This window comes from Necator americanus, chromosome III, assembly GCF_031761385.1.
Source record: "Necator americanus strain Aroian chromosome III, whole genome shotgun sequence".
Lineage (NCBI taxonomy): Eukaryota > Metazoa > Nematoda > Chromadorea > Rhabditida > Ancylostomatidae > Necator > Necator americanus.
This window is the reverse complement of record NC_087373.1, coordinates 26,104,995-26,127,894: the sequence shown is the minus strand read 5'-3', so window position 1 is coordinate 26,127,894 and position 22,900 is coordinate 26,104,995. Positions and strand designations below refer to the sequence as shown.

The window sequence follows — 22,900 nt, the reverse complement described above, 5'->3', positions numbered from 1 at the left end:
ATCGGAAGCGGCCATCGAAGATCTCATGATACTAGCCAAGAAGATTAAGTACGACGTCATCGGACTGACCGAGACGAGACGGCGCCACTCTCTCAACGCCGTAAATGAAATTGAAGAAGAACTGTTCTTGGAAACATACGCCAGTAGAGGTGTTGATGGAGATAGCGACCTCGTCAACACAAGTATGGCAAAGAACATCTACTCTTTCGAACAACTTACGACCCGAATCGGACGTAAGTTGTTCGAAAGGATGAGAAGATGTGGTCCAACACCAGCTTTGACTATCTTCGTCGCTTACGCTCCAACATCAAGCTACGAAGAAGAAGAAGTCGAAGCTTTCTATATGGACCTGGAGAAGTTTTACCGAGAAGATCATGCCTTCTACAAGGTCATAATTGGCGATTTCAACGCCAAGGTTGGCCCAAGAAGAACGCCGGAGGAACTTCACATCGGGACCCACGGCCTACAATGGAATGACCAAGGGGAGAGGCTCTCCGAGTTCATCATGACGACTAGGACCATCCATGGGAATTCGCAACTCCAGAAGCCCTCCTCTCTACGTTGGACGTGGGAGTCACCGGGTGGAGGGTTCCGTAATGAAATAGACCACATCATCGTCAGTATAAGGTTCTGCCTGGCGGACGTCACTGTTGTGGCAAAGTTTTGTACGGGATCGGATCATCGCCTCCTCCGAAGAGGATTTTTCTTGACAAAGAGAGAAGAGAAAGTCGCCAAGTTCAGAGAGCGAAATCCCAGACTAAACAACCCCCCCCCCCCCTCCCCCCCCCCCCCCCCCCTCCCCCCTTTAAAAAATAAAAAATTCTGGGATTCTCTCTCTCTCTGAACTGCGCGGCTTTCTCTTCTCTCCGAGTAAACAAAAGTCTTCCTGGAGCAGGCGACGGTCGGATCCCATATAAAACAGCAGCAACATCCATCAGGCAAAACCTTTTATTGGCGATGATGTAGCCAATTTCATTATGATACCCTCCATCGGGTGACTCCCATGTCCAGCGTAGAAGAGGGCTTCTGGAATTGCGATGGAATTGCCATGGATGGTCTTAGTCGTCATGATAAACGGAGATAAGCGGAGAGCCTCTCCCCCTGTTCGTTCCATTGTAGGCCGTGGGCCCCGATGTGAAGTTCCTTAGCCGTTTTTCTGGGGCCAAGTTGTTCGAAACGGTAGATGTTCTTTGCCATACTGTCGACGAGTACGCCAACTCCATCAACACCTCTACTGTCGCATGTTCCTAGGAACAGTTCTTCTCCAGTTTCGTATACGGCGTTGAGAGGGTGGCGTCGCCTCGTCTCGATGAGTCCGATGACGTCGTACTTAATCTTCCTGGCCTGCTTCGTCAGATCTTCAATGATAGCATCCGATGCAAGCATACGGGCGTTGTAAGTACAGGTCGTCATCCTAGCCCTCTTCCATTCTGGTAGCCTATATGACTGCTGCAACCCCAACTTTCCTGGCGCTGCCTTACCAGGCTTTCCTCCGGAATCAGGAGACTTTCTTATTACTGTAGCATGCGTGAAATTTTAAAACCCATAGGCAGGTTGCGAGCCCCTATTTCCATGAGCTTCTGGGAGAACGCTGCGTCCTTCCGGAGTGGGCAGGTGGAGCTTATTTGTTAGAGACGACTCCAAACCGACACTCTTGCACCTCCCAGTTACTTGAATGCAGGCTTTTGGCCGGATCGACGTGCGAGTTTCGAAGATTTTATGAGTCATTCCTGGCACAGCAGAAAGAGGAAGTCCGTCCTCTGAATCCACCTGTGTCTCAGGGCACGCACAAGGTCGCTTTTGGTCCGCGAGTACTTCACTATCCGCCACCTGGGGACGCATAGCCAAAGTGGCGGATAAAGGGGTAATAGCGTAGCACGCAGCCTTGCCATTAATCGGTTCTGATCCCTCTAGTGGGGGAGATCTGTGGATGCTCAGAATAGAAAGTAAAATATTATAACGCACTACAACGCTACCGTATACACACCTTTTTGTGGATAAAATAGGGCCATTTTACGAAAGGTAAGCTGTAGTTCCAAACTTGTCACGTTCTCGTATAAGTTTACATTGGAAAGCCGTAGGACTGACCATTTACAAGAATAAGACAAAAGATGTCAGCTTAAAAACATAAATGTGTAAAATGACGCCTTTTTATAATATACTTTACATATTATAAAGTATAAATCATATTAGTATATGTTATATGTTTTTACACTTTTAGCGCCTATCACGTGGAATTGAAAGAGGAGTAACTACCACTTTTGAAACACGTGTTCTATGGTATTGTAGCATGACTCCTTTTTTTGAGTCGATTTGCACTTCCATTTCTGTATGATTCATTTGTAGTTTTCTAACGTGGAGTATCTCAGTGGAATGCACTGCAAGGAGAAATGCTATGGGAACAGAAACATGAAAAATAACAAAGTACAGAAGATGTAATCTCACTTTACAGGGACAAAAGAAGGAAATCGTCTTAGCGTCTTTTGGAAACTATGCACCGCCGTTGACAAAACATGGCTGCTAAGATTAAGCACAAAATTTTGATAAAACCTGAATGCGAGGGAAACTATCATCATAATCATTATAGAAACACATAGAGTCAGGTCAAAACGACATGAGGCTTGGTGTAGTCGCTTAAAAGCATCATCCCACGAGTCTGAGGTGATAGGATTTCAGGTGGAGTATTCATATACGGGATCGTAGATTAAGGAGGAGGGGGGGAGGGGGGCTGATTCCGTTCATTTCTTTCTAATTTCCAATAAAAACGGCCCGGAAGATACGGCTTCGAGCATTCCGGAACGCTATTTTCCACAACGAGTTCGATTGGAGCGCGCCAGCCTTGTGCACGTGCCGCATCTTCCGGGCCGTTTTTTACGGCAGTTAGAAAGAAGGACGGAATCACACATCTTTCCATAATCTACTATTCCGTATACGAACACCCCACCTGAAATCCGCACCACCTCAGATTCATGGTATGCTGCCTTTAAAGAGTAATAGAAATGTACAGACAGAGTACGTGAAGTAATACATTCAGTAAGAGGAGAAAATGAACACACTTTTCCTTCACACGGAGGGACTCGAATTTGCAGATACACCCCAAAGCACTTTTGAAGTGGGCTAGATGAAATTCTAGGAAAGAATACCTCATCCTTTTCCTTTTTCTCCTACCGAGATCGCAAAGAAGAAGTAAAGATCACAAAGAAAGAGTAATCGGTTTATGAGCAATTTTCCCTCTGTTATGAATGCTTACCAAGATCTCTATCACTCCTACACTGATACAACCTATTACATCCTAATTACGTCTACTTACCTGCTTCCATCCTTGTATTTGACCTTCACATTTGTGGATTAAGATTGATTACTGCCTTTTTTTCTGTCCAGGTAGTGGTGTTTTAGTAGGAATTTCTCCATTATTAGGTTGTGTTCCAGATGTTCTTTGCAAATAGCATAGCAAAAACGTTCACTTCTAATCGATCAGATTTATCGGAATCATCCACAGCGACTAATTAGATACAACTAGACACACATGATGCAACTCTAAACACCTGTGCAAGTGATGAAATGCTCTTCATCACTTTTCTTTTCATCGCAGGCATGGATGCATGGAGCTGCTGCGTTAGGCACGCTGATTCCTCTAAATACCGAAATTGTAGATAGGTTCTGCATTTTTGCTGTGATGCTTTGAAACTAACTTCGTCGTTAATCCCACTATTCTATAGAACCTAGGTCGAATACTCCCGAGAACCGTGCATCATGAACGAAGAAAGTCGATGAATCGTCTTGATTGACCCCCCCAACAATACCACCACCACCATCGCTTCATCCTTCTCGTATAAGCCACGACATAAATTCGGCCTTCGATGGAGACCTCCTATTCTTTTTTTTTCTTCGGCGTTTTTTCCGTTCAGTGGCGGGTTCGCTCTTCTGGTTGGACCAATCTTCTTTACGTCAGTCGTCAGGTACGCTTGGATGGCTTAGGACGCTTAACGTAGCCGTAAACCTTGCTAGCCTATTGCGCGACGCTTGTGTTTGCCGCTAAAGTTCTTTATCTTGAGACGCCGAAATGATGTCATCGACGTAGAGTAGCATCCATGGTGCAAGCTTCACAAGGTATCCTGTTAAGGTATCCATAATGATGATGAAGAGTTGCGAAAGGAGGGGTGGGCCAACGAAAATGAAGAATTCCGTCGACATTCCCCCAGCCTCGTGCACTCGACTTCTTGGGTTCTTTGAAACTGCTATACCATATGAATCCGTGCGCCGAACCCAACAATGCAAGATGCAGCGTTTTTTGCCTTTCACAATGCTTATAAATCAAGAACGGTGCAGCGTAGATGGATCGATGATACTGCAGTTAATTAATTAATTAATTAATTTAGTTATTCGCATACACAAATAGTGCACCGAAAAGAAAAAACACATTTGTCTATGTCAGGATAGTTAAGAAAAAGTCGGCAAACTTATTGTCAGAGGGGCCTGACGCTGTCCTTTTCGTGGCGAAAACGCATCAACATGTCGTTCTCCTATTCCAGAAAGTGAAGAGACCTCTCATGACATCTACTCCCCCAATCCAGAACGCTCAACATCGGTTTGTTTATCTACATATCGGGATACGAACAACTTATCCCAAGAAGGCGCACGTTGCGATATATTTTTTTTTTTTTAAAGCTTATTGGGGCCGGGGAGCCCGGGGGGGGGGGGTTAACAAAAAAAAAAAAGGAAGGGGGTCATCTAACCCCCCCCCCTCCAGCGGAGCCCAAAAAAAAAAAAAAAAAAAAAAAAAAAAAAAAAAAAAACAATTTTAACGAACTAAAAAAGAAAAACCCCCCCACAAAACTGGAGAAGAGTCTTGGAATGCGAGAGAGGGTTCTAACTCTGCACTTACGACCGAATCGGACTCTGGGATGAGAAGAGGGCCCACCAGCTTTGACTATCTTCGTCTTTACGCTCCAACATCAAGCTACGAAGAAGAAGAAGTCGAAGCTTTCTATATGGACCTGGAGAAGTTCCCAAGAAGATATGCCTTCTAAAGGTATGATACGCTCTCCGGTTCTCAGACGACTAAACCCCACGACGTTACCATTGGTTCGAGAAGAAACAAGATCACAACACCCTAAACCTACCCGCCCACTCGTAGAGGCGATAGAGGAAGACCTTAAAGAGAGAAGAGCAGAAGTGCTGGCTGGCGCCAACCGCACAAGAACCCACGCCCACCTCGCCCGACTAGCCGTGTTACGGCACTACTACGTCATCACAAGTCTTGAGTATCCTTATTAGGATGAAAGAGTCTTGGATGGCAGCATGCGAGCAGCGGGTTTCGAAGGATCGCGATTGACCACACGACTCGACCTGCTTGGGGAACCGGCCCAAGGTGTGCGATGCAAACCCTCCTGGTTTGGGGGGGTTGTGGTGGGCTACGTTCTTTTACCTGACACTCAACCTGTGTGCATGTCTTGCTGAACAAAGAGATGTTCTGCGGAAGGATGGGCGCCCATGTCACGGAACGAAATATCCGAATGCACGTAGTTTATCTGGGTGGGACTGAACTGTGAACGACCGCCCCGCTGGGCGGGGGAGGGCGGAGCACGCCCTAACTGAGTGGTATTAACGGCATTGAGTGAGTTCGTTGGTGGACGGGATGCAGCTGCGGAATGAGTATGGCTATGACACGTTGCCAGCCGTAGCACTGTCCCCCTAAGGCACTGGACCGCCGACCCGATGGCAGATTTTCGAAGTCCTTGAAAGAAAAATATGATTTCCCACGCGAAGGAGAAACCCTGCCCCACATCGAGAAGGAGGGCAATAAAAAGAAGGATATAGTAAACAACTAAGAACTACTAACGGTGGGAATGTATGAGCGGTCCGTATACTGAGCAAATGGCACTAGACATCTGAAAGTTGCTAGAATAAGAGAAGCATGCTGTTAGACATCAGTATTCAAACACCGGCGTATGTCAGTTTTTTTTTTCAAACTCATCTTGAATATTCTACTGTGTCCGGCTTTAAGAACATCACGAGGTAAGAGCTCCAACCATCTAGTTAATGACGAATCCGAATTGTTTAATGAGCAGATGGGGAGTGTCTCGAAATCTGTGGTCGATACCCCGTTCAGGGACCCTCATACTATGGGACAGAAAAAGAATCGACATGCAATTCAAGCATTCTACCGTATTGTACTCCTTCCAGATCCCAGATGGATCTCCTTTTCTTCTACACCTCGGTTCTGAAACTGTGTTAGCCAGTTTACATGAACTCTGTCACGGTCGAGATCATCCGGACCCGCCGCTTTCCTCATCTTCATTCGTTTCAGGGTCGATCCATTTTCATCAGTGTTTATCTGTTGAATTGGCCCATATGCAGGCAGAGTCGAGGGTATTGGAGATGCCAACCTATGCCCACCTATATTCAACCTTAGAACAAAAATATAAATGGACCTGCGTCACTGAACCTAATAGATCACTTCGCCGTTATTTACTCACAAATCGTTAGCGCAACCCTAACGTAATATGGCATACAAACGAATGACCACGGGATCAGATTTTTTTTATAACGTTCACAAAGTATTATCAAAATAAACTGTTTTGAATAACAGATTCCCTCCAGATCATTGCTCTAGGTACGTGTACTTTATTGCCACAACTGCAATCCTGTGCGAGAAGTACTAAAGTGAATCTCGCTATCCCCTAATTTCCTCGTTCTTAAGATGAAGAGAGTTGCAGAAGCTTCCATTTGACAGTCGATTAATGTTGCATTGCTTCAAACACCACCCTTATCACCGCATCTATTCTCATCGATTCACATGTTTTTTTTTGTGGATGGCATTCCGTCAGTTTTTCTGTTAAGCGTCCAATCATCCTATAAACATTTGTGTCAGGCTCTTATATGCGCAAATTCTCGGGTCGCGCGACTGCCGCAGCTTTCAAGTAAATTTATCAATGTATCAACTTGGATATTTTCATGATTTTTTCATTACGTCTGAGGTTCCTTTCTGCGTTCAAATCCGAATTACTCAGTGCTTTTTAGATAGGGTTGCTCTTCCCATGGCATTGGAATGCCGAATTAGTCAAATACGTTTTTCCTCATCATCTATTTTTTTTTGCACCCCATTTTGTATTGTACTTACCGCGTAGAGGTTGTCAGGTGGCGTCAGCTAATAAATTCGATTTGATAAACGCTGGTTTACCAAGCATTGATCATTGCCTAAGGACTTTCTCGTTATCATTAATATGTTCTCAAGTAATCGTAGAAATGTCCGATACACCTTCTATCCTACCAGTTGCTAATTTCCATGCGAATCAGGATGCCGCCTGCCTTCGGAAGACCCTGAAAGGTTTTGCTTGCCATTCCAAGGAGGTAGTTGGAAGACTTAGTTACATGCATAATGTGTCACATTCTTTAAATTAAAGTAACAAATTTGCAGTTATTCAACATTCTTTGTTATCGCTGCAACTGGCAAAGGCAAGAGATCGCCAGAACCTTCTTTTTGATGTATGGAAAAAGTCTCATAAAGGTAAAAGTGCTAGTGCAATTCTTTGAGCTTTAAAGGGTAATTCAGAATGAGTAAAAGCTAACAATTAAAAAAAAACTAGGGAAATTAAAAAAAAACAGAAAAAGGGAATTCGAATGATCGAACACCAATTTTAACTTGACCTGTTGACGACATTGTGAGTCGCAACGTTCGGCCAATTGGAACCGTTTAAGTCACCAGTGACACGCACTTAATATATTAAACGGGAAAAAGACTCCTTTGTTTCTTTTTTGTTCAGTAAGTAGATCTCTCGAATACCCAGCGTGAACTGTTCTTTGATTTAGAAGGAGAGTAGGACTTGGTGATATAGCAGCAGTGCCAAAGAAGAGATGAGTTTTTCTTGTCAACGTTCTTTGCGAGGCCTATATTAGGAAAAAAATTGTGGCGATGGAACAATGATCAAAACCAAACTGAAGATGGTTCAAGCAGTTTAAATCGGTCGACACAAACCTCGTTGATGAAGAAGGAAGAGGTAAACCATGAAATTTCGACGACCAGACACATTTGACCAAAGACTTCAATGTGGAAAGTGTCCGGATTTTCTCCGATTTCCTGCATTGAAACAAGAAAACTCCATTCCTGGAGAGTGTAGTCGCTGTTGACGAATCGTGGCCTCTCTTCAAAGCAGTAAAAAAATAGAAAGCTTGCGTATCGCCAGGTGTTTCAATCGAAGGAACAGCGAGGTTCTTCCACTGCAAGGAGGCAACGAGGTGTGAGTGGTAGGTTAGAAGCGGCTTTTTTTTTTTTTAAAAATGATTATTAGTTTGTTGAGATCGCGAAATGACTGCGCTGCTTTCCAACCACTCACAAAGTGGTAATATGGCAAATATAGTTATGATTCTAGATCGTATTATTATCGTATGGATTCTATAACTGTAAGGAGAAGATTATATTTATACGAAAAATTAATCACCACCACTTTTGGAGTATAGAAAGCCGCGAAAAAGACAGCAATAGATGTGCACCGACCCAGTACAACAAACCATATCTATATCTTTTCGATGGGATGTATTGACGAGATACAGTTCGTTTTTGAAGTAGCACTAAAAGGTGTGCAGGAGGGAATATTGTTTGAATAGGATTTCTTGAATAATTCAATGAAAGAAGCGGTTGTAAAGTCAATTGTCATTGTCCGCAAAATGCAGAGCAGCAGTTGAAATCGAGGTGGGACCGTCGCGAACTGCAGCGATGGGTAATGCCTGTAAGGGTTTCACCACGCTCCTGACCGCTACGCTCCACCGAAGCGCCTCGAGAGAAGCGGCGTACGCAATTACGTACGTGATTCATGTCGTTTTGACCTTACTATACTTCCACCATGTATTTCTCGCTAAACAATATTGTAAAAAAGCGGGTAATTTTATGAGCCCCATTTGCATTCATAATCACAAAAATTGGATAATTTCGTCTTCCTTTGAATTGATCCCATTCTCAGCGAATTCCATTCTTGAACTTATTTGTCTATTGCATTGTTAGTGCAAGAACATCAGCGTTCGAAAATGGTTTGTGAAGGTCCGCATTTTGACAGTCTAGAAATCATGGATGAAATGCAAAAATGAATGAAATGAAATAACCTTGATCACGTGAGACTGTCCGAGTTGTCCATAACGAATGCCCAAAAATGACTTCGGTCCATGGTGGCCAGTAGAGCCCAGAACTACCATCGCCGTTAATGGGTTAGGGCGGACTCTCCTCCAGCAATACCGCCGACAATGAAAAGTTATGGCAAAACGGCGTGTTACTGGTGACTGCTTTAGCTGTTTAGTGCAAATATTGTGTTCTGGTCACGTTACATTTGTTTAGTAATGGTTTCGAACAACTTCAGAAACTCAAGATAAGATTAAGCGGAGCATCAGACGATCAGAAACAGAGGTTGCTGCTCGCACTGATGGAACCGGCCGCTGTGTACGATGCGAAGCAGTTACGAAAAGCTATGCAGGTACATTGCGTATCCGATAAGAATTTTAACCGCTTCTTTCTCTTTAGATTGCCAAACAGTTCCAGGGTCTTCGCAGAAAATCTGTGCTGATCGAAGTGATGACGTCAAGAACGAATAAACAGATTGCTGATATTCGTCGCGCCTACGAAGAAACATTTGGGACGGAACTCGAGACCGATCTCTCACGTAAAACCAGTGGATACTTACAGGAAAGGGGATCTTTAAGTGCTTAGAAAATTATGAAATTGACGTATAAATTAACCACACCCTTGGCTTGTGGGTACATTTTAGCTCAGTTTAAAAAATCCTGGAAATAAAATGGAATGATGATCGAGCTAGTTTTGACTCGCAGAGTCTCGTTCTTTCTGATAGTTTGAGAGTAGCTTTTGAGATCTTGTCTATTATTGTTATTCATGGTTTCACGTGCTAAAAGAATCGCTTCACCTGATATTTTGCTTTGCATTTAAAAGATTTTTGATGAATAATTTACTGAAAGAAGTGGATAGCAATGTCTTACAAAACCACCCCTTAATTCTCCATATAACCGTTTTTTAATTCTTAATTCCTTGGCACTGAGCAGTTCTCGCTGTTATGCTCCACCTGGAAAGCACTTGCTTGCAGCGTCTCCTTCTTTCGTTATGCGCTTGTCGCCGAGATGAATCCAACACAACAAATCGACAAAATGCAGTCAAAGTTCGTTTTATGTGATGTTTCACTGACAGATACAGTAGGGTCAAAACGACACGTACGGAATTGCGTACGCAACTTTTCTCGAGGCGCTTCGGTGGAGCGGTGCGGCTAGGAGCGTGGTGAAACCTTTGCTGGGACAATCCATCGCTGCAGTTTGCGACGGTCCCAATGCGCTTCGAACTGCTGCCTCCACCGCGCCGTTTCGAGCGCGTACGCAAATGCACCGCTACACCACTCGTCATTCCTGTCGTTTTGAACCGCCTATAATTCAGCTTAATAAGTATTCCCACCCTCATTCACTAATTTAAGGATGCTCTTAAATTGTATTCCGCTCGACAACGACGTTTTGGTTTAGAGAACTGTTTCATTGAGGTGCTAGTGAGCCGAAACACTAAACAACTAGAACTTGTATTTGAAGAATATGAAAAGGTATGTTTTGTGTATTCTCATAGAAATATTACAGTATGTTCTGTTAAACTGTTAAACTGTTAAACTAAATGTTAGAATAATGTGTAGGTGAGAATTTTTTATACTCATACATGGCATACGCCTTCAACTGGACTGGAGGGAGTATCAAGCTCAGAAGCTGCGATTGACGTGCAGCCGCTCGAGTGAACATACTTAACGGCAACTACAGTCGCTGGAAAGTGTGCTATCTTCCTCCATGTTGCGTTCCACTGTGCTTCGGGTGGGCCCACCCCCTTCGCTCACAAGTCACTAGCTGCGTTGCAGTGGTAATCTTGGGGCGAATGGAAACCACGTCGCTTCAAATGCAACCGCTTGCGCTGTACTGGGTCATAAATTGAATAATTTCGACCGGACTTTGTAGCTTTCTTTCTGTAGCTGTCCTGAAAGTGTAAAAAGTGACCGTATTTGTTCTGACATGAAATACGCAACGAGCAGCAATCCAAAATGACAAGATTAAACATTAACTTAGAGTTAAAAGTTTCCATTATTTCACATATATAGATGAGAATAGCGCAGTAGGAGATTTGATGTGACTGAGGTGTCGATCGTCGGAGACTTAAATGCCAACCAAAACTCACTTCTTCGGAGTCGATAGACTTGCGTCAGACCTGTCTGGCAGGATAAAAACTTTGACCTGATGTCTCAGCTTCCTTTTATCACTGTATATCCGAAACAGCGTTCTTAAACCTCTGCGATTCCAATTTGAAATTGAAAAGTTCCAAGATCCTTTGGACCAAAAAATCTTTCAGGATCACTAACTGCTAATCACCAACAGCAGCAGTTGATGGATCCGGATTGGACGCATTTTATGAGGAGCTGAGGGAAGTGATCCGTTACGAGAACTCCTTCTACAGACTTTTTGTTGGAAACTTCAACGCAAAATTAGGAAAGGCCACTGCAGAGAAATACAGGATGGGAAGATTTGTACAAGGGGACCGGAATGAGAATTGCAATCGACTCTTCGCGCTGTTGTCGGTCGCTCGCCTCTTTCATTGGAATTCTCTTTTAATGTAGAAATATCATTGTCGGACATGGGAATCGCCCAGTGGCACGATTCGTGCGGAGATCGACCACATACTCACAAACCGGAGATGGTGCATATTTGATGTCACGGTAATACCACCGTTTTGTAGTGGCTCTGCACGTTGCGCTGGACGTATGCTAGAGCTGCGCACGACAAATTTGGATCGAATTTCGAACACCACCCTGGGATTGTCCGAAAGAAGGACTTCGTGGATTGATCCGAATGCGTCGCACATTAACCGTAGTAGTAAGCACGTGCCGTAGAAAAACTTCCCAGGAAGACTTTCGAAAGAGAGCAGGATGAAGAAGATTCTAAGAGCAGAACAAAGAAGTCAAAAAAAAGCCGCAAGAGCCTCCGCCAATATACTATCCCACTAACAACATAGCTTAGCGCAGACGGGCAACACCTCGACGTGAGATGGAAATCATGGAGATTACGGAGAATCACTGAGAGTTTCTACTCTTTCCCTTTTCAGTACGTGAACTCCTGTGTTAATCTCGATCATTCTCCTTAGCGAAGCCCCAGGATGGATTCTACCTTCTGAAGTGCGTACTTGATTTTATATCGATAGGCTTTCTTCGAACTGGTGGTCACCCACTTTATGTAGTTCTAGCGGCGTACATGAGGTCATCAGAAAGAAAGGATTCCAGACCAGTGGAAGTTCTCGCGAAGCGTTCTTATCCATAAAAAAGATCCCCCCTCCCGATGCTTCATTCTACGGACATCGTTCTCTTTTCGATAAGTACCAGTGAACTAGATACGATGCTTAAGGGCTTGAAAGAAGCAGTTAAGAAGATAGGATTGCGAATAAGCAGAAAGAGCACTTTAGAGAACGTCTACTGCGAGGACGGAGGAGTACAATTTGAAGGCTCCCAAAACATGGAAACTCATACGTATACCTCGGACGTTGTATGAATATGGAGGAAAAAGTGAATAAAACGATGAGAGCAGCATGTGCAGTTTTCGCACCTATCTGGAAAGTTCCGGAGCAGCTGAGAGATGTACAGACACTACTGCTACGTCTAGGAAGCTACTTACTACCCTCAGAGCTCTTGAGCGATATTTTCTGAATCTCCGACTTGGGAGCAATGTCCCTTCTTTGCGATCCAGCGTAGTATTTACCGAAAGCAAAGCACAGAGGGAGCCAGCTATAATGTGAGAAGAATCGACGATGGGTGGACTAAAAGAACGCCAGAGTGGATCCCAAGAGATGCTAAACGCCCTCGAGGGAGACCGCTGACGAGATGCGGTGATGTGTTCGCTACTGGATACGAATGCTGGATGTTGCTCAAGGATCTCGTCAACATTATTAAACTATTAAACTTGAGGACATCTTGGATGAAAATAGCGAGGGAGCGAAACGTTTGGAAAAGATGTGGTGCTCGTTCAGTGAAGACATCTGAGTAGGTTTTTTTTCTCTAGAATTTGTAACAGAAAGGAGATGTCCACTCGCATTTTGCACATCATGCAAATGCGAGTGGACATCTCCTTTCTGTTACAAGTTGTGCAGTATTCCTTGAAAGGTTTCATGTGTTTTTCCATATTTTTTTGCAACTACAGATTGCATGTTCGACATAATTTTAGGTGGCACATCACTCAATCGACGCTGCAATACAACAGGACTTCTCCGGTACCTTCCGTGATGGTCTCTTCGCAATAGCGTCCATTGTGCGAAGCAAACCATCGTATTTTGCGAAATTGCTCCACAAATACATAAAGGCAGGAGTTTCTCATTGTTTTAATCAATTCTCTTGCTTCATCCATAATTATTTACGAGCAGAAAAAAACCTGAACTAATGATCGACTCAATGTAATCTATCCTTATCCTTATAACTTTTTCATTGTATCATACTGGTCATTTTTGTACTTTTGCCAAAACTAAGCCACTCTCCCAGAATAACATTTTTAGAACAAAACAACGGGGTTGATTGACCCAAGTGTACATCCCAGGCAATAGTTTTCCAGAATAAAAATGTGAAGAATTAGGGATCAGTCTCGTGCCATATCTTCGTGCGAGAAAATCTCCGAGTTTCTTGAATCTATTCGCCCATCTTTTCATACTCATATGACTAGAAAAAATATCTCAACAGGATATGAGGACATATAGTCGGCACAAAACGTGTTGTATGTACGCTCTTCTGTAGAGGCAGCACTGAACTCTGTCTTTTACTACGCGGAAAACTCTCCAGATCTCTCTTCATTTGTTTTTATGGTGTTCTACAATTTTTTCATATGCAATTGAATGAGTGGGATTAATAAGAGTTTACGTGGTGGGAGCGGCACTCAACCCACAGACCTAGTATTGCACACTTTGATGGTCCAAACTTCGGGAGTTCTCTTTCGGGAGTCTCCCGGATGAGACTCGGGGACAATATAGTTGTACCAACGTTGACGGCGTGGCGCCATGCGCCATTGGAGGGGCAGGATCCTAATTGAGAACTCCACCGTCAGGAATCTCCGCCCTTAAAAGAAAAGGAATCGGCTACCGTGTGAAATTTTTCTACATAGTCTGTAAATGACATGGGGTTTTTTATGGATCCCATGTCATTTGCAAGCTATGTAGTCTAAAGAAAGTCCTTTTCCATAAGTGTTTTCGTTTCTTCTGCTTTTACAACACCTCTAAGATCTTGTAAGAATCCAATTTCCTTACCATGTTGCGTGTAATTGGCACGATTAGCGGTTGATTGAAGTCATAGCAAAGTCATCCCGAAAATTCTTCCTAAAGATTACTAACTATGTACAGTTACACAAGAAGCGGGACAGAAATCCAGTTCTTGCAAAATGAAGTATTTGGAAAGGTACCCCGGAATAAAGAAAAACTATTGAACCAGCGGTCTCTTGGTATTAAGAAAGGTTCTATGCGTGTACACTTGCATAGAAATGAGACGGAAATTGAATGCTTATAATCTAAGACCTTATAAGGGAAACAATCGGTTTTATTTTTCGGGAGTAACACAAAAAATGAAACTGGTAAAAACAACTTCTCTAGGTATTCGCAATCCTATTCTTCCACTAATATAAGGAAAAATATTAAAAAAAGCAAAATCCTCATACAAACGAGAGTTCAGTGCACGTCTTCACTGAGGACGTGTGAAGTTACAACAGATTTACGCCGGCGGTATACTCTTTTTACATGTCTCTTGATCGTTCAAATATTTCCCCAACATTGCTGTCAAATTTGAACTTGAACACTGATTGATGTTGCATGCTCTTACCAATATTTATAGTTTCATGATTTATATTGCCATCACAAAGGATTGTTTTTCAGTTATATACATTACGCTTATACACCTTATTAGAGGAATTTTAATGTGGTATATTGAGCAGATCATGAATAACATCACATAAAATCAAATTACCGAAATAACTCTAGCACGAAGCCTTTTGAAACCTATTTTACACTTATGCATAATTCTATGTTTGATGTGTTACTGGTTGCAAGAAATCGTTTTTAAGTGCACCATGTATATTAAGGTCAAAACAACATTAAGCACGGTACAGTTGCGTAAGCGGTTGGGCTCGGAGCAGTGGAGAAAACGATGTGAATTGAGGTGGGACCATCGCAAGCTGCGGTGAAGAATGGTGCTAGAATGGGTCCTCATTCGATCCTACCCGCTACTCTCCACCGCACCGCTTCGAGCGCAGCAGCTTACACAACTGCACCGTGCTGCATGTCGTTTTGACCCTACTATAGACCTGGAGGAGCTGTTCCGCACGCAGAAATCCAAGAGTTGGTTCAATTCATTCAAGTTCCTTATCTTGCTGCTTTCTCAAGCTTTCTCTTACAGACGGCATACCACGAATCGGGGGTGGTACGGATTTCAGGTGAAGTATCCGTATACAGGATCGTAGGTTATGGAGACCGGGATGGTTCCGCTGCAATAGAAGACATCGTACAAAACAGCGTTCTGGAGGCGGCTGTTTGCAGTGATGCAGGGAAAGGTGAACTGGACCACCCCGGTCTCCATAATCTACCACCCCGTATGCGGATACTCCACCTTAAGTCCGTACCACTACAGATTCGTGGTATGCTGCCTTTAAAACTGTCGTCGTTTTTTAAATACGTATAGTAACAGGAATTACTTTAGGAGTGGTACAGATTTGAATCTGATCTAGTTCGGCTTGTTGTTAGTCGTAGTGAATGCGATATGGGTGATATAAGGGCTCAGTATCAGGTGAGAGATCTCTTATGCAACAACCTAGTAATTGGAACTCTTGGTACTTTTAGTAACTTGGTAATTGAAATAACATGTAGTTTTTTCTTGTGGTTTTTAATACCTTGCTTTATTACGTCCGGCTAATGCCGGACTTTCAGGCTTCTGGTGATCCTCGCTTCACTCACCAAAACCAATGAGAAAAGTTTAAATAATTCGCGACTTTTCGCGACATGATCAAGATTGTTGTTGTTGTTGTTAGAAGCAATATTTAATCTTTCCTTCAGTAGTATTTCTACAGGTGAAATAAGTTGCAGGAGTTTTATTAAAAACCTCAATACTACAAAAATTCATTCAAACATTATTCCAGTTTGAACCAAGTTGCTGCAACATGAAATGAGTATATATGGACATGACTACTAGGAAAGTACTTTTCTTTTTAAACCATAAACCAAACGATGTGAGATCCATCTCATTTCATCTCACTGCTTTCTCGCACCACCGGACCCTTCCCATTACTGTCTGAAACCTTTAGACCCCTATCACAAGTTCTCACCTTGGATATAAAAAGGACTTTTATAGTTTCGTATGGGTCTTTACTATTTTGTTTGAGTCTACGTGGTAGAATCGATGATCACTAATCTTTATTCACATACCGTCGTGCCCGCTAAAATATTTCGATCAGCTCCACCTCGATTGGGGTCACATCTGCATCACATTTGTCAAAGCTGACCCGTAGTCGTAGTGTAAATTGCAGCTAGTTCTGATTATAAGTTGGAACTATTTGAAATGGATGTTACTACGTCGTCCGCGTACTCCAAATCGCTCAATGGATGCGATGATGATGTTAGAATGACAGCTACGGTGCACCGCTCAACTGTTCTTCGCATTATGTCATCGACAGCAAAGATGAACTGAAAGGGTCCCTCAATAGTCTCTTGTCTAGCTACAATTTCCGCTTCATAGGGTGAAATATGTTTGCCTGATATTCGAACTGCACCAGTGGTTTGCCGGTTCGTTAATAAAACGCACGAACTTTCCTCGAATTATCGGCATGCAGCGCATTAAGTCAACCTTATAGGGAGTCGGAACCGGTTCCAGCCTCTTTGTCATTGTGTACCGTATCACTAGTCAACTCAACTCTGTCTCTGCGGTAGACACAGACGAAATTGTACGCGCATCATTTCTTCGAAGATGCAGCGCAGACTTATTTCTTAACCTCTAAACTTGGAGCGTTTTCTGTGCAGCGTAATGAAGATACTTATGTAAGGAGTCGGCATCATCCAGTCACTTTTTGGTCAGTGTTTTCAATATTAATGGGCATCGGCTTTAGCAATTTTTCTGCACTTCGCATTTTTCATGTGGAGTTTTTTTTTCACATTTTGCGTTTTTGATGTCTGCCATGTCGAGGTGCAACTCTACGACTTTTTTTTCTGAAACCGTACCGCTAAGGTGAGAAGAACTAGGAAAAGTATGTTCTTTTGCAGGGCTGAAATCTAGAAATTGGCATCTTTCGTTTGCATTGCTACTTGGAATTTAGAGAGGCTGAAAATTCCTTCGTAAGTTGATGGCAGCGAAGATTTCTCTTAAACGTCGGAGAAATGTTGAGGGTACTCACAAAGGTCTAGCAGATGATTTTACCTGTCCCACATTTGCTTGGTGGAATGGTATCATTTTCCAAGCCTATTGGATTGTTAATCAAGTCCCATCCTTGCTTCAGTTTGACTATTACCGTCCGCAATCTCGGATATAAATAAACATGTTGAGAACACTATGAAAAGTGATCTCGCTCTCCTACAAAGGCGCATCCGAACGACGTCGGTCCAAGTTCCTCCACCAATCTTTAGATTCGTTTTTCGTCGTTATCGCATAGTCTCCTATTTTTTTTCTCATCAGTATCGCCACAACAGGAGGTGTAGTTCTCGATGTTGATGAAGGATTATACGTATTTCCTCCACTGCAGCAAACAATGCATGCAGATGTCGCAGTATGTTGAACATGGAGCTCATAGCCATATAGGATGTGCTTTCCGAAGGCGTATGCTCAGGACCCTGACTATGTTTTGTGAAAGCGGAAATTTCCAGGTACAGGTAACTAGCAGACTTGTGTACCCATATTATTATTACCAGCACTGTGTTGATTGGCAGTTACTACAGAGTGGCAAGATTGTGACGTTAACGTTTAATTACTTCAGGTATTATACAAGAAATCTGTGGCGGAAGCGATCAAAAAGCGTTTTAGTGGATCCTATAGGCGAGGCCTCATCGCACTCGTGGATGGAAACGTCATATAGAAAACGACGTTTGTTGGACTCATTTAGTGAATATTATGAAGTCGTTGCCGCTGTATTTTCCGCACATTTCTTCAGAAATATTCAGAAAGGAACGACCTGAAGTTTTATGCGTTTCTTGAGGATTTGAGGACTTCCATTATAAAATTTTCACTGTATTACATTATGTTGCAAACGTTTCGCCAAATTTGTAGATTTGGGATCATAGACACTTACTTCATTTCATGTCTTGTGTTCATACCAGTCTGAATGTCCGGCTAAAGCTGGACTGTTTGTGTTGTTCCTCACTGATCGCTTCACTGATCTTCACTGGTCAATTAATCAAAATTAATCAAAAATTAATGGTAGTGACATTTTCTGTAAAATCATAATTTTTTCTAACAACATTTCCTTCTTTCCTTTTTAATATGAATAAAGGCAAAAAATTTCATCGTTTTCTTCCTAAACGCGTCAGTTCTACATTTTGCGCATATTCAAACTTCAGCTTCAAACACTCCTTCGGTCCCTATATAATATATTATACACAATTTTATAGCATTATGGGTGTTATACGAAGTATGGGTGTTCTTCCTTTTTTCCCCAACAGCTATCAAAGAATGATATTTAACATAAAATGACGTGAACGACATCATCGTACTGATAGGGATAACGTTCCTCATCAGGTTATGTAAACTGTTGGCTTTTACTTAAGCAGGCGGTTTCATTTGTGCTTCCACTTTCTGAGGATGGCATAATACCAACCTGAGGCAAATGTGAGAGGAAACAAATGCACGGAGGAGTCATTGAGGTGAAAGCAACGCGAGCAGTAGCCACGGGTATGAAACGGTTGCAAGATCCCATTTACCTTTTGCGACATACACACGAAGTTACTGCGCGATAATACTGCATTATGGCACAACAATCCGACGCCATTGGACCCGTCGCACCCCATTTTACCACTCTACGATGCCGGGGCACCAATCCGACGTCGCAACCCCTTTTTATAGCTATCTGACGCCGTCATACCAATCTACGTCGCACCTCCCTTTTCGAATTTCGTGACTGGCAGACACGACTCACACATGACAGAATAAGCCCGTTATTATATACCAGTCCGAATGTCCGGCTAAAGCCGGACTTCAGACTTTCTGTGGGGTTCGCTTCGCTCCCCTTCACTTATCAACGAAAATCAATATTAGTGCCCTTTTCTGTGAAACTAGACTTGTGTTTTTCTAACAATCTTTCCTCATCTTGTTTTAAATTATAAATAAAGGCAAGAGATTTCATAGTTCTCTTTCTAACCGCCCCAGTTCTACATTTGGAAAATATTCAAATTTCAGCTTCAAACACTTCGTCGTTACCAATATAATGTAGACACAATTTGAAAATATTACTCGAAATTTGGGTTTTCCTCCTGTTTCCCTCCAAGAGTTATCAATGAATGATGCTTTAGCACAAAATGACGTGAAAGACTTTATCCTACTGATAAGAATAGCGCTCTACGTCAGATCATGTAAACTGTTCGCTGCTATTCAAGCAGCCGTTTGCATGCCTGTTTCCACTTTTTGAGGAAGGCATGCTACCAACATGAGGCGAACGGAGAAGAAGATAGTCATGCGGAGTATTCATTAAGGTGAAAGGCAACGCGCCCATTGGCCACGGCTATGAAACAGCCCATTTACCTGCGACATGCACACAAAGTTATTGCGCACCATTTCGATGCTGTGGGACTCGTCGTACTCCATTTTATGGATATCTGGCGCCAGTACACCAACCCGACGCCGCGGGACCCGTCACACCCCGTTTTACCGCTCTACAACGTCGGTGGACTTACCTCTTTTTTGGAATTTCGTTCCACACACACACACACACACACACACACACACACATACACACACATACACACATACACACACATACACACACACACATACACACACACACATACATACATACACACACATACACACACGTGACAGACTAAGACGTGACCAGACTATATTATTTAGATAGATATATATAATACCAGCCTGAACGTCCGGCTAAAGCCGGACTACATGCTTTTTTCTTGTTCGCTTCGGTTAATATGTTTTTATAGCTATTTTTAAGATTTAAGTGTGTTTGGTTCCGGTGCCTTTTGGAACAACTTTTTGTTTATTGATTTGATGAGTCTCCTCCGTTTCCAACTAATAGCAAAAAATGATGTGCTAGCATGGAATGACGTAAATATCACTATCGTAGTGATAAAAACAACGTTCTATGTCGCGTAAACGGTTGGCTACTATGTATTGCACGTGTGTTTCCTCCTTTTGAAAAAAGAATGTTAGCAGGGTTAGGGAGACATGCTGGGAATTAGATATGTGAAGGAACCATCGAAACCCATTCTACTGCGTTGGGGCTTTCGCGCATCAATCCGACGCAGTGGAAACCGTCTCTCCCCACTCTGTAGCTTTCTGGCCCCGCACACCATCCCGACTCCTTGAGACCCGTCGCACCCCATTTTACAGCTATCTGGCTTCGGGGCACAAATTCGACGCTGTAGGACCCGTCTCACCCACTTTTACCGCGTTGGGGCTCCAGCGCACCAAACCGACGCCATGGTATCCGTCTCGCTCTCTTTTTGGGATTTCTTGACTGAGACACACACATACACAGACGCACACACGTGACAGAATAAGCCCGTTATTATACAGCAGCATGATAGTTTGCAAGTTTGGAGTATACATTCACATAAAAGTTTATTTACCTCCACTAACATATGAGAGAAACTAACCTGCCTTATCAAAGCCAACATACTATGTGTACATAGTATTGCACAATGGTTAAAAGGTAGAGTGCTGGCCCAACAGCTGCATGGCAATGGTTCGGCACTTCACCTGTGAAGAGTTTTGCATCATTATGGAGTATTTTCGTGACACACAGACAAACACACACACACATGCACACACTGACTAAGCGAGTTATTATATAGCATGATAGATGTTACTTAGATATAGAATTAGAGACAAGATTAGAATATTAGAGTAACTAAGATAAACGAATAATAATATTTTCCAGAAGTCATAATTCAAAATTGGTCTTCGAACTGCATCACGAAATCAGTGCAACAGTAAATCAGGAACAGTCTCACGTCTGTGAGGTTTGTGAGGGTTGCTACAATGCCTTATATCCCTTTCTGTTCTTCTATATTCAAGGTTGTACAGTTTCTGTTTCCACAACTCACTAGTGGGTAGCGGGTTTGTGGTACACACATTAGAAGCCCAATGCTTTCCATTCTTGCAACGTCCTTTACGTCTTGGCGTTGCTGCTTCACAGACCCTCTGATAACCTATCGATGTCGAGTATCTCCTGCAGTTGCATGATCACAAAGAACAGGTCAAGCTTGCGTTCCAATATCATGGAAGTAGTCGTGTACGCAACCACAGATTTTCTGTCTGTGATCACGTTTAGCAACGGGGTTTTAACGGTCTAGTTACTTACTTAGATACTTAGATGGTCCATCTTCACTAGACGTGCGGGCCGCAGCATCTTTTCCACTCGTTTCGTTCCCTCGCCATTGTCATACAAGATGTTCTCAAGCTTCGTGAGTGACGTTGGCGAGCTCCTTGAGTCGTAACCAGCTGAGCTCTCAGCTGGTCCATCCGTGTAGCGAACACGCCACTCCATCTCGTTGACGGCCTCCCGCGAGGACATTTAGCATCTCTTGGGATCGACTCTAGCGTTCTTTCAGTCCATCTATTGTAGATTCTTCTCACAACGTGACCAACCCATCTATGCTTTGCTTTCGATATATACAACTAAGAAGGAACACTACTCTTAGTCGGAGTTGCGAAGACCGGCTAGGTGTTGTGTGCGCCGATTGAGCTTCAGAAAACATCAAAGGTTGCGGGTAGTAAGTAGCTTCCTAGACGTGGCAGCGGTGTCTGCACACGTCTCCGCTGCGTAACAGAGCGCTGGAAGAACTGTCGAGTCGAAAAGATGGGCACGAAGATCTTGGTCCGTCAACTGGTCCGTAGCTTCCCTGACGGCTGCGAATGCTGCCCATGCTGCTCTCATTCTTCTATTCAGTTCTTCTTTCAAGTCGTTTTCCATGTTCATAGAACGTCCGAGATATACGTATGAGTTTCCACGATTTGGGAGCCTTCAAGTCGTACTCCTCCGTCCTTGCAGTAGGCGTTCTTCTTGAACTGTGTCTTCTTTCTGTTTATTCGCAGTCCTATTCTCTTGCCTGCTTCGTTCAATTCGTTGAGCATCGTTTCTGCTTCATTGGTACTGCTCGAAAAGAGAACGATGTCGTCCGCAAAACGAAGGTTCGAGAGAAATCTTCCATCAACACGTATGTCCCTTTCTCCCAGGAAAGTGATTATCCTTTGCAATGCAGTCGTGAACAACTTCGGCGATATAGTATCGCCTTGTCGTACCCTTTTTCCAATGAGTTTTGTGAGGGGGCGGTGGAAGAGCTGTATCTTAGAGGTGAATCGATAGTAGCAATTGGCTAATGTCCTAACATACGACGCGTCCACACCTTGATCGATCAGCGTTGACAGTATTGCATTCGTTTCTAAGCTGTCGAAGGCTTTCTCATATTCGACGAAAGTTAGAACAAGGGCAGGCGGTATTCCCGGCAAACCTCTATGACCTTCGACACGGTCTGGATGTGGTTCAAGCAGCTGAACCATGACGGAATCCAGCTCGTTTTTGAGGCCGGGCTTCATGCAGCGGTCTAGATAGGCGCGTGAGGATGATCTTGGTGAATACTTTGTACATCATTTGTATCAGCAAGCATATCGGACGGTAGTTATGAAGGTCCTCTTGGTCACCTTATGGATAA

At 43.3% G+C, this 22,900-nt stretch overlaps 6 protein-coding genes across 9 annotated transcripts; 2 read left to right on the top strand and 4 right to left on the bottom strand.

Moving 5' to 3' along the window:
* Positions 1 to 25: 25 nt before the first annotated feature.
* Positions 26 to 1,844, top strand: RB195_010961 (uncharacterized protein; the record flags this gene model as incomplete). 2 transcript variants are annotated; one of them, XM_064192177.1, is made up of 2 exons in its annotated part: positions 26 to 627; positions 1,682 to 1,844. In XM_064192177.1, 2 exons carry the CDS (start codon positions 26 to 28, stop codon positions 1,842 to 1,844), a joined length of 765 nt encoding a protein of 254 aa, XP_064049760.1. The 2 variants fall into 2 exon arrangements, with proteins under 2 accessions (XP_064049760.1, XP_013302413.2); XM_013446959.2 differs by lacking the exon at positions 1,682 to 1,844 and adding an exon at positions 872 to 966 and having other exon boundaries at positions 26 to 665.
* Positions 1,066 to 1,413, bottom strand: RB195_010963 (uncharacterized protein; the record flags this gene model as incomplete). The annotated part of the gene is made up of 1 exon (XM_064192179.1): positions 1,066 to 1,413. One exon carries the CDS (start codon positions 1,411 to 1,413, stop codon positions 1,066 to 1,068), a length of 348 nt encoding a protein of 115 aa, XP_064049762.1.
* RB195_010962 (uncharacterized protein) lies at positions 1,537 to 1,842 on the bottom strand (the record flags this gene model as incomplete). The annotated part of the gene is made up of 1 exon (XM_064192178.1): positions 1,537 to 1,842. One exon carries the CDS (start codon positions 1,840 to 1,842, stop codon positions 1,537 to 1,539), a length of 306 nt encoding a protein of 101 aa, XP_064049761.1.
* Positions 1,845 to 7,248: 5,404 nt separating the features above from the next.
* On the top strand, positions 7,249 to 18,093 carry RB195_010960 (uncharacterized protein; the record flags this gene model as incomplete). 3 transcript variants are annotated; one of them, XM_064192174.1, is made up of 10 exons in its annotated part: positions 7,249 to 7,353; positions 7,421 to 7,510; positions 9,351 to 9,464; positions 9,530 to 9,689; positions 9,856 to 9,962; positions 10,086 to 10,157; positions 10,464 to 10,583; positions 13,231 to 13,365; positions 15,735 to 15,821; positions 17,995 to 18,093. In XM_064192174.1, 10 exons carry the CDS (start codon positions 7,249 to 7,251, stop codon positions 18,091 to 18,093), a joined length of 1,089 nt encoding a protein of 362 aa, XP_064049757.1. The 3 variants fall into 3 exon arrangements, with proteins under 3 accessions (XP_064049757.1, XP_064049759.1, XP_064049758.1); XM_064192175.1 differs by lacking the exons at positions 7,249 to 7,353; positions 7,421 to 7,510; positions 9,351 to 9,464; positions 9,530 to 9,689; positions 9,856 to 9,962 and having other exon boundaries at positions 10,056 to 10,157; XM_064192176.1 differs by lacking the exons at positions 9,856 to 9,962; positions 10,086 to 10,157; positions 10,464 to 10,583; ... (1 more) ...; positions 15,735 to 15,821; positions 17,995 to 18,093 and having other exon boundaries at positions 9,530 to 9,697.
* A 3,456-nt stretch (positions 18,094 to 21,549) lies between these two features.
* RB195_010959 (uncharacterized protein) lies at positions 21,550 to 21,762 on the bottom strand (the record flags this gene model as incomplete). The annotated part of the gene is made up of 1 exon (XM_064192173.1): positions 21,550 to 21,762. The coding sequence occupies one exon, from the start codon at positions 21,760 to 21,762 to the stop codon at positions 21,550 to 21,552; it is 213 nt and encodes a 70-aa protein (XP_064049756.1).
* A 401-nt stretch (positions 21,763 to 22,163) lies between these two features.
* On the bottom strand, positions 22,164 to 22,784 carry RB195_010958 (uncharacterized protein; the record flags this gene model as incomplete). Its single annotated transcript, XM_064192172.1, has 1 exon — positions 22,164 to 22,784. One exon carries the CDS (start codon positions 22,782 to 22,784, stop codon positions 22,164 to 22,166), a length of 621 nt encoding a protein of 206 aa, XP_064049755.1.
* Between the last annotated feature and the right edge of the window lie 116 nt (positions 22,785 to 22,900).